The sequence below is a fragment of the Centruroides vittatus genome, unplaced genomic scaffold (assembly GCF_030686945.1).
Source record: "Centruroides vittatus isolate TY-2023 unplaced genomic scaffold, ASM3068694v2 contig_601, whole genome shotgun sequence".
NCBI lineage: Eukaryota > Metazoa > Arthropoda > Arachnida > Scorpiones > Buthidae > Centruroides > Centruroides vittatus.
Window position 1 is genome coordinate 72,682 of NW_027122367.1, and position 16,468 is coordinate 89,149.

Here is a 16,468-nt window from a genome sequence, read left to right on the forward strand (position 1 = left end):
AAAATTTTAATACAGTAAGAAAGGACTATAATTTTTCATCTATTGTAGAAATACATTTCAGTATGCTTGAAAATAGAAATTAATTTGTGTTTCACTCCCTATTCTCATATTTTCTTATTTGCTTAGTGTAAATGGCTGAATTCAAATCTATTATTTTACTCTGTATATCGTTCTCTATTTTCTATGTCTACTGCCATAGGCTGCAAGCTTCACAATGCATGCGTCCATCTAGGTTGACACTGCTCAATAGCACAGGTGGAAACTTTAGCTATTTATATGAGCTTAACTAATTGACACTAATTGACACTAATTGACACTACTGCGAATCTTTGCCACTTTTACCCTAGTTACACTCACTCAGCTACTTACGGTACACTGCAACTTTAAACAATACTTGCATAGATTTAACCTTGGGAACAATCCACAATGCGATTGTGGTATTCAGGAGGACCAAACACCACTTAGTTTTTCGCTGCAATAGGTACAATCACATTAGGGATAATTTAATGAGAGCTGCTATTCTTGAAGGGTACAACTGGCCTTGCAATCCGCACCAACTCATTCACACACGTACAATGTTCCATCAACTACTCACATTTATATCCCTTAGTGGGGCTCTTGAGAGCACTCACTCCACGGGCACGGATGGCAATTAGCTTCTCCTTGCTTTGTTTCAACTGTCAGCATTTAGCTGTCTTTCAACTTTGTATTTTAATTCTTTTTTCTGTCTTCTTTTTCAGTCTAAATTCAGTTAGTCCTAATTGTAAGTTAGATTAGGGACTCTTAGCTTGGTTTCCAATTAGGATATGATTGGTTAGGTTAAATTAGATTACAGTTTGTTAGCTTTAGACCTCTGGTTTGGTTTGTCCTAGGTTATGGTAGGTTAGTTTAGTTAGTGAGTAAGTTAATGTTTAAAAATAAAATAAAATAATAAAAAAATAAATAAAAAAATTGGGGTCTTGCCTGTTTGTCTCTGTCGGTCCATTCATCTCGTCTAGTTTGTCATTGTGTTCATTTCCTTTTAGCGCTGCTGTCTAGCTGTTAAATAGTATTAAGATTTGCAGTCATGTTTGGTTTTATTCATATTAAGTCTTTGAACTAACAGGCACTTGGCACTAATTTCTACACTTAGCTATTCGCGGTGGCACTCAATTATTGGTGTTCGCTACACTCAGGTTTTCTTTTAGACCTTTTGGGGGACTATGGCCTTGCAGCATAAAAACTGCTCGCCAACATCAAACATAGAGGGTACTGTAGCCATATGTATGCCGTTCAGAGGGATCCTACCTTTCTCTATTGTCTATCTCCTCTCCCTCCTTCTCCCCCTTTCCCTTACCCTCTTTTCTGCCGGCTAAACACTTCGTGTACGGCCAATGTCTTTCTTGTATGTATGTATGTATGTCTACTGCCAGTATATTTGAACAAATTTTAGTAGTTGAAATAAGGAAAAGGTGTCTATTAACCTTATATAAATAATACAATCAAATCATAAAAGATTTTAAAGCCATCAACTGCTTATATCTTTCGTATGACAACTGTTAAAGTAATAAATTACAAAGCTTTACTTTAATATGAATCTAAGCTCATTATGGTGGTGCCAGCTCAAGCTTAAGATTACAAAGCTTAATGTAAGATTAACTGCTCTAAAGTTGTGCCTCTGAAATTTATGACAGTTGCTAATTTTGGATTTCCGATAGCTTGATTATATTTTTACTTTTTAGTGAGTTGTCTCCTACTCGGTTGATATTTATGCCTAGAACTATAATGGACTGAGGTCAAGACAGTTACCGAGAGAGAAACTTTATTATTATTATTATTTTATATTTTAATTAAATAGTGAATTTAATATGTGAATGTTTAATTATTCTGAATTTTAGATATATATGTTAAATATGAATTTTTGTAGATGGCGAATTATCTGATAATATTACAGTTGAAGAATTAATAAATAATCCAACAACTTTATGTGGGACTCTCTTACATCTTGCCACAAAAGTAAGCATAATTGAGAATTATATTTCTGTAGATTTTACATTTAAGCATTCGTCGTCGTGCTGTTCTAAAGTCAAGATAAAAATTCTAAACAGTCGAAAATTTTATTATTTACAAATTCCATCCGAAATATATTTCATTCAATTAGGATAACATACAATTGAATTGCCTAATATTCATTAATATAAGTGGACAAAATAGAAACGTCTATTGTATGGACAATCTGTACAGATATACAGTAACACAAATTTTTAGAAATGGCAAGTACATTAACAAATCTTCCAAGATCACATGTTTTAGTTTAAAGAATTGAGTTAATGATATAAATGGTAGACATGCCCTTGATAATTTTGTGTCATATATAGCACCCATTCTTCTTTGTAGCATTTGTCTCACTCCAGAGTAGGATCTGCTATGTATCATGTAGTATTAGTGTAGATGTGAGTGGAGAGAGAGCTCCAGATGCTAACTCATGCTTTTCTTCTGGACTTGCCATGAAATGAAGTCAAATTTTATTATTCCTCATGTAATGAATTAGAAATTTCTGTTATCTGATTATGTGTTTTAATAGAGTACATATGCAAAACAGAAGATTGTGGAACTTAAAACTGTTTTACAAGTTTCTAGATTTATAATGATTTTTATCTTTGTTACGGATCTGCTGATTAAAAAAGCAAGAATCAAAATGAAGAATGTTATAGAGAATATTAGTTTTATATGGGAAGTAACCTATTGATGCTTATGGTTAATTATTTAATTGAGTACTGTTAAAATCATATTTGTAAAGATTAGGTATTTAAAAAATATAATTATAAAACAGTAGATTTTAATAACGTGAGATTTAAATTGCATTTAATTTCAGTTAGATCATATAGATATTGTGAGAACTTTATTATCTGCTGGAGCTAATCCTGGAATCCAGAATAATATGGGTGAAACACCTATAGATCTAATTGCTACAGAAAGAATGACAAATGTTTATTCAGAGGAATTGCTTAAAGCTACTGCTCAATCAGAGTAAGTATATTATTATTTTATAATATTTTTATTTTCTCTCTGTATTGTTATAAATTAATAAATCACCCAATATTTTTTTGGTAATAAAACAAAATTATCATTATAATAATTCATTTAATGTGGATTTTTCATATTAATCACATACAATGTGTGTTTTTATTCTTCTCTTACTTCAATGAAATTTAGTGTTTAAATTATAAAAAATTAGTATTTATATTTCATGCTTAAACAGTGTAAAGACATGGCTAAATGATATCACTGTCTAGACTATCAAATAACATTAAAAATATACAAATATAAACATCTTTAAGCTTGATAACTACATTAAAGCCAAATAATCAGGCTATATCACTGCTACTGTTATTAATTAAATGGTAAGTAATTACTTAGCATTTAATTAATTAAGTAAAATGTGAAACTATGTGAAAATTTTTCCTGTGCACCAGGACTTTATCGAACATATACACTGGACGACAAAAAAAATAATGCACCATGAAGGATTTGTTGGATTTGAATAAAAGTTAGTATGTTGCATCATCATAGCTAGATATGTAAATGATTAGCTTTTGGGATCAGGTTCTTGTGTTGTATCACCACCAGAGGGTAGAAAAGTGCTTCCTCTGTCTGGTATAAAGGTGCACGCTGTGATGACTTGTGCATATGTCCTGCGCTTGTGTTGATGGTTGTGACTTCGTTGAGTGATAGACATGCCTCTACGACACATTCGACGGCCTTACACTCAGTTAAGTGAGTTTGAGAGAGGTCACATCGTTGGATTGAGAGGAGGAGGATTGTCATACTGCCAGATTGGCCGCCATCTGAACCGTTCTGATGGAACTGTTAGGATGTGTTATGAGCAGTGGGTATGTAGGGGTACGCATGAATGGCAAACAGGCTCCGGACGCTATCGACAGACCACCAGGCGGGAGGATTGTCTCATTGTACGTCAAGCACGGACAGCGCCTACAGCTTTGTCATCTACCATTCCTGCAGCAGTAGCACCTGCGTTACGGAACCGTGTATTTAGCTGCACCATTTCCAGGCACTTAGTAGAAGGCAGATTGGTCTCCCAATGCCCAGTATGTGTTCTACCATTAACAGCCACCTACCAACACCTCCGTTTGCAGTGGTGTCTTGCATGACAATCATGGACAGCTACCGACCGGCAGCGTATTGTCTTCAGCGACGAATCCCGCTTTTGTTTGGGGGCTCACGATGGCCATGTGAGGGTATGGTGACCCGCTGGTCGAAGGTGCCAACCCAGCCTATACTGTGGAGCGGCACACGGGCCCAACCCCCAGTGTTATTGTGTGGGGAGTTGCAACATATGACAGTAGGACATCTCTAGTTGTCATGCGTACTACCCTCACAGTCCAACGATATGTGCAATACATCCTCTGGCCACATGTGTTGTCCCTCATGGCAGGGCTTCCAACAGGCATATTCCAGCAGGATAATGCCCGGCTACACACCGCAGTGGTCTCCCAAGCATGCCTACATAACATTGCACACTTCCTTGGCCTGCACGGTCTCCAGATTTATCGTTAATCAAACATGTATGGGACTACCTGGGACGCCAGCTGCGACAGCCGCAGGATCTGACGCATCTTGAGTCTCGGTTGCATCACGCGTGGACAGATATGCCACAGAACATTATACACAACCTTTATGCCTCCATGCCAAGGCATATCACAGCTTGTATCCGCGCTAGAGGCGGCCCAACGGGATATTAGTGCCTGCACTGTATTGAACATTACTGCACAATAAAGTATGTTTTTGCTTTATGGTTGCAATCATATACCTGTCTAGCTATGATGATGTCACATACCAATTTTTATTCAAATCCAACAAGTCCTTCATGGTGCGTTATTTTTTTTGTCGTCCAGTGTATTTGAGAAATTTCAGAAATGCATAGTTTAAGAACATTATTTTTGATGGCTGACGTGGCTAGGGTATCAGCCTACAGTTCTTGGGAGCTGGAATTCAATTAAGATGAGAACTCCAGGGATTTTTATGGATAGTCTATCTCAGATATGTTTGGCTCTGTCCCTTACTACTTAGTGCCCTCATTGCTCGGTCAAACCTATAATGGATATTTGATAAGTCTTCCAGTTTTGTATACTGTCATCTTTAACACCTAGAATGATTCTAGGAGATGGATGACAGCTAAAGTGTATTTCTTTGCTTCATCTTCCGTAATATTTTTTTACTAATGGTTACTGATCTTTTTCTCTCAAATGCTTTGCAGTGATAATGTATGGAGGAAATATTTACTTTTTTATAATGGTACATTATATTTTATTTTTAGATTTTAAATTTCTGAGATTATAACTTATATTTTACTTTTTCTGTATTTTATTGAAATTAATGAAGATTGTACATGTTAAATTAATATGAAGTCTCTGTATTTGTATAAGAAATTCAAAATTAATCTAGTTATAAATTAACTTTTATGAAATTCTTATAGTTTGAATCGAATATCTCAACTGATTAATGCAGGATTGAGTGTGAATGTTAAAGATTCTCCAAATAGTGGAAATACACCATTACATTGGGCAGCTTGTTTTGGTAATAAAGAAACAATTGAATTACTTATCAGTAAGTACTGAATTTTTGAAATATTTAGAATAAAATTATGGGCAAGCAACTAAGCAAGCCAACATAGTTTGGTTCTCGATAGGGGGCATGAAACATTTCAGGTTTCCCAGTCTTTCAAAGAGAAAATGTGAACGATTGGGGAACCACAGAAATTACCGTGATTATAGGTTTTTGAAGTTCCTATTTGGTTGAATTGGATTTAAGTAGAGTCACTGGTGTGATATCAAAAGCTCAAAATGGATAAGATATTGAGAACAAGACATCTTCAGTTATGTTTAACAAATTTCCAGCCGAATATACAAAATCTTGTCTCTCCTTATCAGCTGCAGGACTCACATTAAGTCTTAATTCAACACTAAGATTATTATATTTTTAAACAATTATCTATTTTAAAATTAAACTCATTTTTATAACACATAATACATTTTTTTCACAAACTTGGAAAATATGATCAGTTTTTCATAATTTATATATGTGAGATCATGGTTGAAGGGGTAGTGCCTTCTTGTCGGTGAATAGTGGGGTTTGTTTACGGTTTATAAGGATGGCTATAATTCGTGTTGAGATCAAAGATCGCAAAATCCCGATCTACAGTCAGAATTCCCGACACCAGATAGGGTTGAGGTTCATGCCATATGACACGTTTTTGATATCGGTTTAGTTAGGAGTGCTTTTATATTGATGAGTGGAGAGAGTCGTGGGTAAGTCTGAGTCGCAGTGGGGTGAATAGTCTATACTTAATCAATTAAATGGGAGTCAACAAGTTAATAAAATTTTTTAATTCTTAATTTTTAACATAAAGATGCCAAGAAATAGTTTTTGAAGAATTTTTGGTATCTTTATGTTAACTCTATGAATACAATGCAACAGCAACATTTTTTTTCTCGTGGCATCATTTGTATGTAACTAGTCATGATGACACAAAGCTTAATATTTCTGAAATGCACCTTGTTTCATGTGATGTGCTATTTATAGTAAAATGTGGATAATGTAACACAAATACAGCAATTGCAGCTTAAATCTTTTGCATTGCACAGTGTTTTTGAAGTATCTAATACATTATTATAGCCTTAAAGTCTAGCATGTAGCTATTTGACTATTAGAAAATTAGGCTTTAGCTGCTTGTCTATATTTTTGTATATCTTCAATCAATAAATAGAATATATAAACTGAAATTACTGTCTGATCATAGCAAAACTTGTAATTATCAAATTGCTAACCTCCAAATTAACTTTTGGGTTATAATATGCTAATTAATGTAACGAATGCAAAATAATTTGGACTGAAGGTAGCAGTTAGTAGCAATTTGATGACATCAAGTTCGGATGTTCCTATACAGAAAATTGTATTAAAAAAATGCATTTTCAATTATATTGAATAACTGTTTTTCATAAAAAAATATTAAAATTATAGAAAATATATTTAGCTTAATTTTTTACATTATTAATACTTTTGTAGATGATAATTTTTCTTTTTAATTTTTTTGTAAAGATCATGGAGCAGATGTCAACATAGTTAATTCAGCTGGAACTACTCCATTACATGATGCTGTGGAAAGAGGAGAATTACAGATTGTAGAAAAATTAATAAAAAGTGGAGGAAATTTATTTGTCAAAGCAACAAAAGGGTAAGATTAAAAGTAGTATTTTTAAACTTAAAGCAATAAACAATTGCTTCATTAATAAATTACAAAGAAGTAACCTTTGAGCAGTTAAAATTTTATAATTGCCAATCACGTTACCTAGTCTGGAAGTTTTTTAATTATTTTAATTTTCTCGTGTTATCTAATTATATATGTATTTTTGTAAATGCAATGTTGTGTATTTCGTATTAGTTTGATTTTTGGAACCCGAGGATGATTGTTTACATGGTCAAAAATATTTATTTGAATATAAAGTTTTAACTGCTCAAAGGATGCCTCTTTGTAACTAGTATTTTGAGTTTAAAAATAATTCTTGTCTGTCTGCCTGTTCTTCGTTAGTTTCAAGAATGGAGTTAGATGGAAATTGAGACCAGATATGGAAAGGGTCTTTGGCCCCTAAGTTTTCCGTATCTGGTCTCAGTTTTCATCTGCAGGTGTCCAAAAAGTTACTGTGCACTGAGAAATTTGTAATGACATTAAAGTTATATGTACGGAATTCATACAAGCCTGTAACTTGTACAGTACATCCTATGTTTCCACTTTCTGGTACTTGCACACAGATATTTTGGTTTGTGAACTACAGTTTTTGGAAGACTTCTTTGCTGATTGCATAATCTTTCGTAGAATCTGGCCTGCTAGGTCTCCGGGCTTCACTCCCCCTAGTTTTACAGGCCTCTGGGAGACATTTGCAGCAATTGCTATAGGAGAAACTGCAATATTGTATATAAAACTTCACTTTTATTAAAATTTTACTTAAATATTTTCCACTGCAAAGTAACTTTTTGAATACCCCTGTAGACAGATTATCTCGCTGTTTTACAACACATTTGTAAATGATCAGAGTTATTAAATTAATTCTAATTGTTAAAATGTTTCACTATAATAGTTCTGTCTACTCCTAATACAAAATTACAGTGGGTAATCAGTTAACGAACAGTTTGGTTAACAAAGAAATCAGATAACAAACACTTTTGAAAAAGATTTTTATGCTTGGACAACAAACACATGATTGGATAACCAACACCTCACAGAACAAACACAAGAAGAAACAACATAAAATAATGAGTACCGATTGGTCTCCCTTGTCTTCAGGCAACAATTCAAAACTTTTTGGAGTGCGGGAGATGTTGACATTGGTGCTCAACCCTGTCAGATAGTACTACTCTGAACTTTGAAACTCTCCCTTGTAATTCCAGCCTTTTATTTTTCTGACAGAAACTGTTTTATTTATAGTATTTGCGAGACTGTCGGGTGGGCACTCGTTAAGTTTTGCGTTGGTTTTTATTTTTGAAAGGTGAGAGTATAATAGCAAATGTAGAGAGTGGATAGAAGTTGTCTGATGTTGCTGAGCAGTATGGCTTAAATGGGTCTACAGTAGGCTGCAGTTCAATCTTATCTAAGAAAGATACTGTATTATCAAGAAGACTCAAGCAGCTTAAGGAGTTACAAAAATAACACGTAAGAAATAAAGAACATTGAAGAGCTCATAATGGAACCTGAAACTGATTTGATGACAGAAGAATGCCAAGAACTCTTGAATGAAGAACTGCAAGAAACTTCATGAGATATGTTTTTTTCTGTGAAAGAGAATTAATGTCGATATCTGCTATTAAATATTTTTTTGAAGGAGTGGGAGGACGTCAGAATGGTGGTTACAGAATGGCATACAAACCAGGTTGAGGTTAATAGGTTTAGGGATCTCTACAATTACAATGCTATTAATTACTTCTGAAAAATTCTGAAGAAGGGAGAAAAGCAAGCAACATTAGACAGATTCTTTAATCCCCACAAATGGAAAAAAACATGACTAATAAAAACGCAAGACTGTGTGTATATATATATATATATATATATATATTTATTATTACATATAAATAAACGTAGTAAGAAAATATATATTTTTTATTTTTGGGGGTCTCCAGAATGAATTAATCAAATTTCCATAAAAACCTATGGTAAATCAATAATCGGTTAACGAACAATTTGGATAGTGAACAAAATCTTGGAACGGATTATGTTCGTTAACCGATCACCCACTATATTTAAAAATTTAATTCGCTTAAAGTATCCTATAAAAATAAGTATCCTAATAAAAATATCTTATAATTTGTGGGTGTTTGGTTAATCAATGCATGTGTTGGGTTACAGTTTATTATTATATACGGTATAATGTCCGAATAGTGTTAACTGTTGGGACTGAGAAGTTTGTCTGCTATTCGGAGGTACAGTCAAGATCATTTCAAAGTTGACAACTGAAAAAAATTGGTTTTTTTTTAAATTTTAAGGAAAAAAAATGCCTTTCTGATCTGTTAACTACTATGCGTATTGTAATAGCCTTGTTAATTGGCATAAAACAATAGATAACTGATTGGTTGGTTTCACCAATAAAGAATTGAAGAGCAACAAGTAAAATATTTTAAGTAAAAAAATTAAATACAGAACATGGCAGGCGTTATTCACATTTAATAAATATAAAATATTGTTATATCAATTAAAAGTTGACAACAAAGAAAACATTGTAAATACAGTAAGAAATTAATTTCAAATTGGTTATAACACAAAATTTAATTCTAGAGTTGTCAATTAAATAGCTTTTTAGTATCAATAAGAAAGTATGTTAATGAAGAAAGAGTGAAAATTGTACATGAGCAGAAAAAAATGGCGATTCTCCTTCTATTATTGCAAAAAAGCATCAGATATCACGAGAAGGAGTCAGAAAAATAGTGGTCAAATATTTAAATAAAATACAGTGAGAAATTTACCACGGGGACACTGCCCTAAGGCCACAACATCAAGAGAAAGTGCCATGATTTTCTGTGAGACCACCGAAAACTCTTTTATAACAGCTAAAGAAATAAAGAAATAAAAAGAAGAGCTTAAGCTTGAAGCCAGTGTTTCAGCTATTAAGAGAAGAATAAATAAAAAAGTTTCCATGGAAGAGTGACTTGTAGAAAACCAATGATTTCAGCAGTGAATCAGAAGAAAAGAGTAGCTTTTGCCAAAAAGCTTGTGGACAAGCCCCTAGAGTTTTGGAAGCGTGTTATTTGGAGTGATGAGTTGAAACAAGAGTTACAGCATGCTAAAAGAAGGAAATTTATTTGGAGAAAGAAAAATCAAGCATTCAATAAAAATAAAACTGTGGGAACAATAAAAAACTTGCCTTACATAATGGTTTGGTGGTGTTTTTTGGGGTTCGAAATAGGCAATATTGTTCAAATTCACGATCGCAGGAAAGCAGTAGATTACAAACAGATACTTAAAGACAATTTAATGGCATCAGCAAGGAGAATGGGGATTGAAAATAAATTTGTTTTTCAACAAGACAATGATCCCAAACATATAGCATAGCTTCTCAGAAAATATTTCAATGAAAATGATATCAAAGTTCTTGGATGACCACTGCAGTCACCAGACTTAAATTTAATAGAACATCTGTGGGTCAAATTAGACTGCTGTATTCCTCTTAGCCATAGAAAATCTTTATCATTGTACAAAGAAGAATTATTTAAGGTTTGGTCAGAAACTGGACAGGATATCATTCATAAATTAACAGTATGCAAAGTTGACTTCTTCATGTAATTCAGGCCAAAGGTGGTCCAAAAAAGTTTTGATTTGACTTGTAAAGTACTAATTTTAGTACCTTAGGAAACCGACACTAACTGCGGCCGGTAAAATTTCCGTTATCCTAACGGTTACTTTACGCGGATTCAAGATTAGTTTGCCAGGCCTGGGCTTTTATGCATGCACCGAAAATATTAGTAAGAATAACGACAAATATCAAGTCAAAGCAAAAAAAGTTTCAAATATATTTAATTAGTAAATAGAATTTACTATGTACAGTTGTCTATAATCCAAAACAAAAACTTTATTAACGAAAATCAACAAGTCAACCCGACAATAAAACTCAGCTACTTAGCTTAACTTAATATTAATTCCCCTTTGAAAATTCGACAAATCAAATACTTAGGAACTATGAACAGAATCTCTTACGAACTAAACGTCTATCCATCACCTCACTATAGGAACCTGTTTTCTCAATCTTTTCGCTATCGTCAATCGAATTCCTCTTTAACACCTTGGATCGCCTAATTCTCAATCTGCAATTCGACCAGGAATCACCTCGCTCTGGAATTCACCTCGCTTTCTTCGGTTGACTTGCTGGTTTTATGCTGTGAGGTGACGTCACAACTCAGCTGGGTTACTCCCCTTATTTACATACTTAGTTTTCTAACATTAAGTTTCTTTCTGGCAGCTTTAATTTTCCGACAAAAGCTTATAAACCGTTTACAAAGTATTTAGCACAATTTTCTGGGATGTTATGATGGTTTAGTAAGTATTTCTTTGCTAGTGAGTGTGGGGATTCCCCCTCCATTTTTTTTTCTGCAGACCATTTACTTACGCTGGGCAGCGCAAGTGCGTGAGATTTTTCCTACGGCACTTGTTTTTTTGTGAGTTGGTTTATCTTCTTTTTTCGTTTCTAATAAGAGAGTGGTGGGGAACCTTCGTCCTAAATAAACATAAGCCCCAAACAAAATATAATAAAACGAAAAATAATAATAAAATAAAAATAACGCTTGGACTCGGTTCCTTACAGACTCTTTCTGAATGTTTCATTTTGTGTCAACTTTGAAATGGTTTTGCCATACAACACAAATTTACAATTTGTAAAACATACATAACATTTTCTTCAAAAGTTTTTGATGGATTTAATGAAAAATTAAGTCTTAAAAGTAAAATTAAGTAATTTTTACATATTGAAAAGATGATAAACTCAAAAGTTCAAAAAACAGACTATGTCAACTTTGAATTGATCTTGACTGTACATGCTGGTGACCATATTTTATTTTAACCCAGTCATTATAAAGTGAAGAATATGATGGATTACAAAAATATCAGATTTGCATTAGGCATGTGAAAATACAGAAAAGTATACATAGCATATATAATTAAAATATATACACAGTATATTATTTATTTTTTCAGTTCTAAATATCACACAGATTGTGTAGGATACTTTAATTAAATGGAGCATAAAAATTATGACAAAATATAAACAATTCGAACAGAAGTAACGAAAAAGAAAAATGAAACTGTTATTACAAAGAGAAGGGTAGACAAAGGTCTGTTTAGGCGACGAGAGTTTGAATGTCGAGTTATGGTGGTGATTTGCTGGCCACTTTCGGGGGTAAGAAATGTATTCGGTATTCTTTCATTTATAACATCATTTATGATCTTAGTAGCTAATAAAATCAATATAGTGATTTGTCTGCTTTGTAGTACACCTAATCAAGTAGGTGTAATTTTTTAAATATTTTTGCTTTTTTCAATAAATGATTTATTAAAAATTACTTTAGCCCCACCACAAAGCTATTGAGATCATAAATTACATCATAAATGTGAGAAAACCAAATATCTTCCTACATTTTAACCCAACATATCTCGGGGTCGTGACCTCTGACCTCGACCAGTTGACCCAAGATATCTCATTTCGGCATCGGGACATTTTTGAAACTAGATGTCGCTAATTGTTATAATTTTTATATTAAAACTAAAATATTTCGAAATATAATTTTTTTAGTTATTACATTTATTAATATATCTATTTTGTTTGTGAAAAATAAAAAAAATAATTTTGGACGATACAATAGCCACAATTATTCCTTTCAAAAATGTGTAATTTTCGTTAGGCTTAACATTGATGAAAATTCAACGTGGCGTCACAAGCAACAGAGAAAACAGAGTGGTCGGCAAATCACCTTTGTAGCACAATCTTTGAACTTCCACCATAATAAACACTGTCATCTTAACCTTTAAGGTTAAGATTTTCTGCACAGCAGGCTTTAAGCCTGCTGTGCAGAAAAGTTTATGGTCTCTTTGTATAAAGTACTTATCGAACCAGAACGACTAAAGAACTATTGCAAGACGATCGCTAACTTACCGACCGTCAACCCAACGGGTACTTTACACAGGTTCGCGAGAAAAAAATTGTGCCAGGCCTGGACTTTCACATGCTCCAGAAATTATAACTATAAATAGTCAACCAATAATAAAGAACAAATCAAGTTTTAATGTGAACTAATAAGACTACGTACAAATTAGTAAATTCTAAAACAATTTATTTCACAAAGGACACTTATTTCGACCCGACAAAACAAGATAACTTATCAACTACGATCTAGAACTAATCCCTCGAGACTTCCGACAAAATCAAAATTTCAATTTATAACTATGTACAATTCAACATTAGAATCTATGACTATTCGTCACCTCAATTACAAGAATCTTCTATCCAATTCCTTTGAATCGCAAAACTTTTCTATCCTTTTTCCAAATCTGGAAATCACCTGCTCGAACCTCGCTTTTGACTTCCTTGGCAGCACACCTCGCTCTCGATCGTCGTCTCGGATCTTGTTTTTTTTATACGTCGTGAGGTTATGTTACAAACGTTGTCTGAAACCACCCCCTCATTTACATACTTAGACACTAACAGTGATAACATCTTTGTCTGATCAACATTAATTTGACAAAATCTACTAACGACTTTTACATTACTTTTTCTCAGTTAAATGTTACATATTTGAGATGTCACTTTTAAGTCATTTAGTGAGCTCTGAGTTTAGTGTGTGTGTAGGGTCCTCCACCCCTTTCGTGTCGGAACTTCCGTTTGAACTTCTGAGTATGGGCGTGCAATAGCGTGTTAGTTTTTTCCTATGGCGCTTCGTCGGTTCGGTGAGTTGGTTCTTTTTTTTTTTCTTCTTTCTTTTTGTCTTGTTTGTTACAGAGGGTGAGTGGGAAACTTTCGCTTTAACTAAACATAAGCCCCAAAATAAAATATACATAATGAAAACAAAAAATAGAAAATAAAAATACAGCTTGGACTCAGTTCCTTACATTTGTACCGTAAACTTAATTATTTTAACAATAAGACAAAAGTTTAGTAACATTAATATATATGATGAGAAATGGTGATTAACAACTTAACCAGATTAGTGTTTTCTAACAGATAGAGTATTTTAAGTAAAAATTAATTACAAAAAACATGGCCGGCGTTATTACATTTAATAATATAAAAAATATAATACGACATCACAAAGTTAAAACTTTGTTTCTTGTCCTTTCTTTTTGCCGTTTTACACCATCAGCAGTCCTCAAGTCCTCACAGTCCCTCGGAGACGACCTTTCGGACTGCTGATGGTGTAAAACGGTCCCTCGGACCCGGACTCGAGGACTGCTGATGATGTAAAACGGCGAAAAGAAAGGACAAGAAACAAAGTTTTAACTTTGTGATGTCGTATTATATTTTTTATATTATTAAATGTAATAACGCCAGCCATGTTTTTTGTAATTAATTTTTACTTAAAATGTAATATTTTTACTGTGGTGACAACACCAGAGGACGCTTTTACCTACTCTGCATTTTCTCACGGAGGCAGTAGCCTCAAAAGAAAGGTTGTCTCCGAGGGACTGTGAGGACTTGAGGACTGCTGATGGTGTAAAAATGGCGAAAAGAAAGGACAAGAAACAAAGTTTTAACTTTGTGATGTCGTATTATATTTTTTATATTATTAAAGATAGAGTATTGTTTGGCTTTTTACAGTCTGATCTTCCCATTCCTATTATAAGCCAGTCTTTATTCGATGCCTACAGTATTTGAACTGATTCTTTGTTTTAGTTTTAAAGTATTTTCTATATAATTAATTATTTTGGAATATTGAAGACGGGACATTACGTTTTTGTAAGGTTGGTTATGTATTATGGTGTCTGTTATTTAGAGTGTCTCTATTTAGAAGTAAATATAATAGATGTCCTATTTGAAGAGTTTGGGGATTGTAAAAATGTCCATTAAGCAGAGGTGTCCACTGTTTGGAAGTGTCGGTTAATGGAGGATTACCTATTACCACTATGTACTTAACTGTATTATTTAACGTCTGCAATCGATGACTGTGAATATAAATGATGTTCTTACTAAGTATTTTATATTTTATTAGTTTATCATTTATTAGACTTGTAACTTATAAAATTTTATCCTAGGAAATTTGCTGGTAAAACTGCTTTTGATCTTGCTGCTGATAATTCTAAGATGATGGTTTTATTAAAATCTTATTTATATATTGGCGAACAAGGTAATATGAAATTTTAACTATATTATTTTATAAATAGAGCTTTCAAATAATATAAAACATTAATCTTAAACTTTAAATTCCTTAAGAGTGATTAGAAATTAATTACAGATAATTATGGCATTGGAATTAGTAGATTCATCATGTGATGATTTTAATGATTAAACAAAGGATTTTTAATTTTTAAAAAATTTTCTTCAATTGATTAATTGATATTCAGAAAAGACAGGCTTGTTTCTGTTAGTTTAATAATAATATAATCTAGATAGATTAATTTTTCATTTACTCTAACATTATATATATGTATTATCTGCATTAAACTCTACAGTCATCTCTTAAAACTGAAATATATTGATTGATTAGTATTGATATTATTAATTCCTCAATCAATAGTAAATAAATATTTAAAATTTGTGTGTTTCTCATAATACAAAGCAAGGCAGTAACAAGTTTGGCTGACTCAGTGTCGCCAAGTCTATTCTTCATGCGTAAACTTTCATCTGATAATCAATATATGTTGATTTTACGAGATAAGAGTTTAATGCAGAATGATGATATTTAAATCTTCTTGCCAGTGTCACTAAATCTATTCAGAATTACACAACTCTTCCAGCATGAAAATTTCTTTATTAAAATGAATGCTTTTGGCCTGTTTCAGGGTTCTTCTTCAGGTTTTAACTGTTAAAAACTGAACATCTGCTGAGAATCTCAATAAACATTTGATTTGTAATGGTTAAAATATGAAGCAGGCCCCTGAAAGAGGCTGAAAATGTTTGTTTTAATAAAGAAATCTTCTTGCTGGAAGAATGAGAAAGGGTATTGTGTAATCTTGTGATGGTTCCAGCTTCAGAAGAGTTGTGACTAATCTACTCTTTGCAATTAAACATTTTGTTTGGTTACTATATATAATAAAGCATCTGCAGCAAATTAAATATGTTATAAGTTTAATTTATATAGTTATTTGTTAGTAAATTATTAAAAAGTTTCATAACTGACACAAATTCAATTTTACATCCTTGGTTTTTAGTGGCTAACTGTATAATGAGATACTGTTATTATTATAAAAGATCTAAGCTTAAATCTTTGAGTTTTTAATGGG

General features: G+C 32.8%; 1 protein-coding gene across 1 annotated transcript in view; it reads left to right on the forward strand.

Moving 5' to 3' along the window:
* The window catches only part of LOC136979279 (uncharacterized), a 67,336-nt gene that overhangs the window by 12,436 nt on the left and 38,432 nt on the right, over window positions 1-16,468 (forward strand). Inside the window, 5 exon segments of the mRNA XM_067275223.1 lie at window positions 1,907-1,995; window positions 2,855-3,009; window positions 5,477-5,607; window positions 7,099-7,234; window positions 15,281-15,372. Coding sequence (XP_067131324.1) covers window positions 1,907-1,995; window positions 2,855-3,009; window positions 5,477-5,607; window positions 7,099-7,234; window positions 15,281-15,372 — 603 coding nt within the window.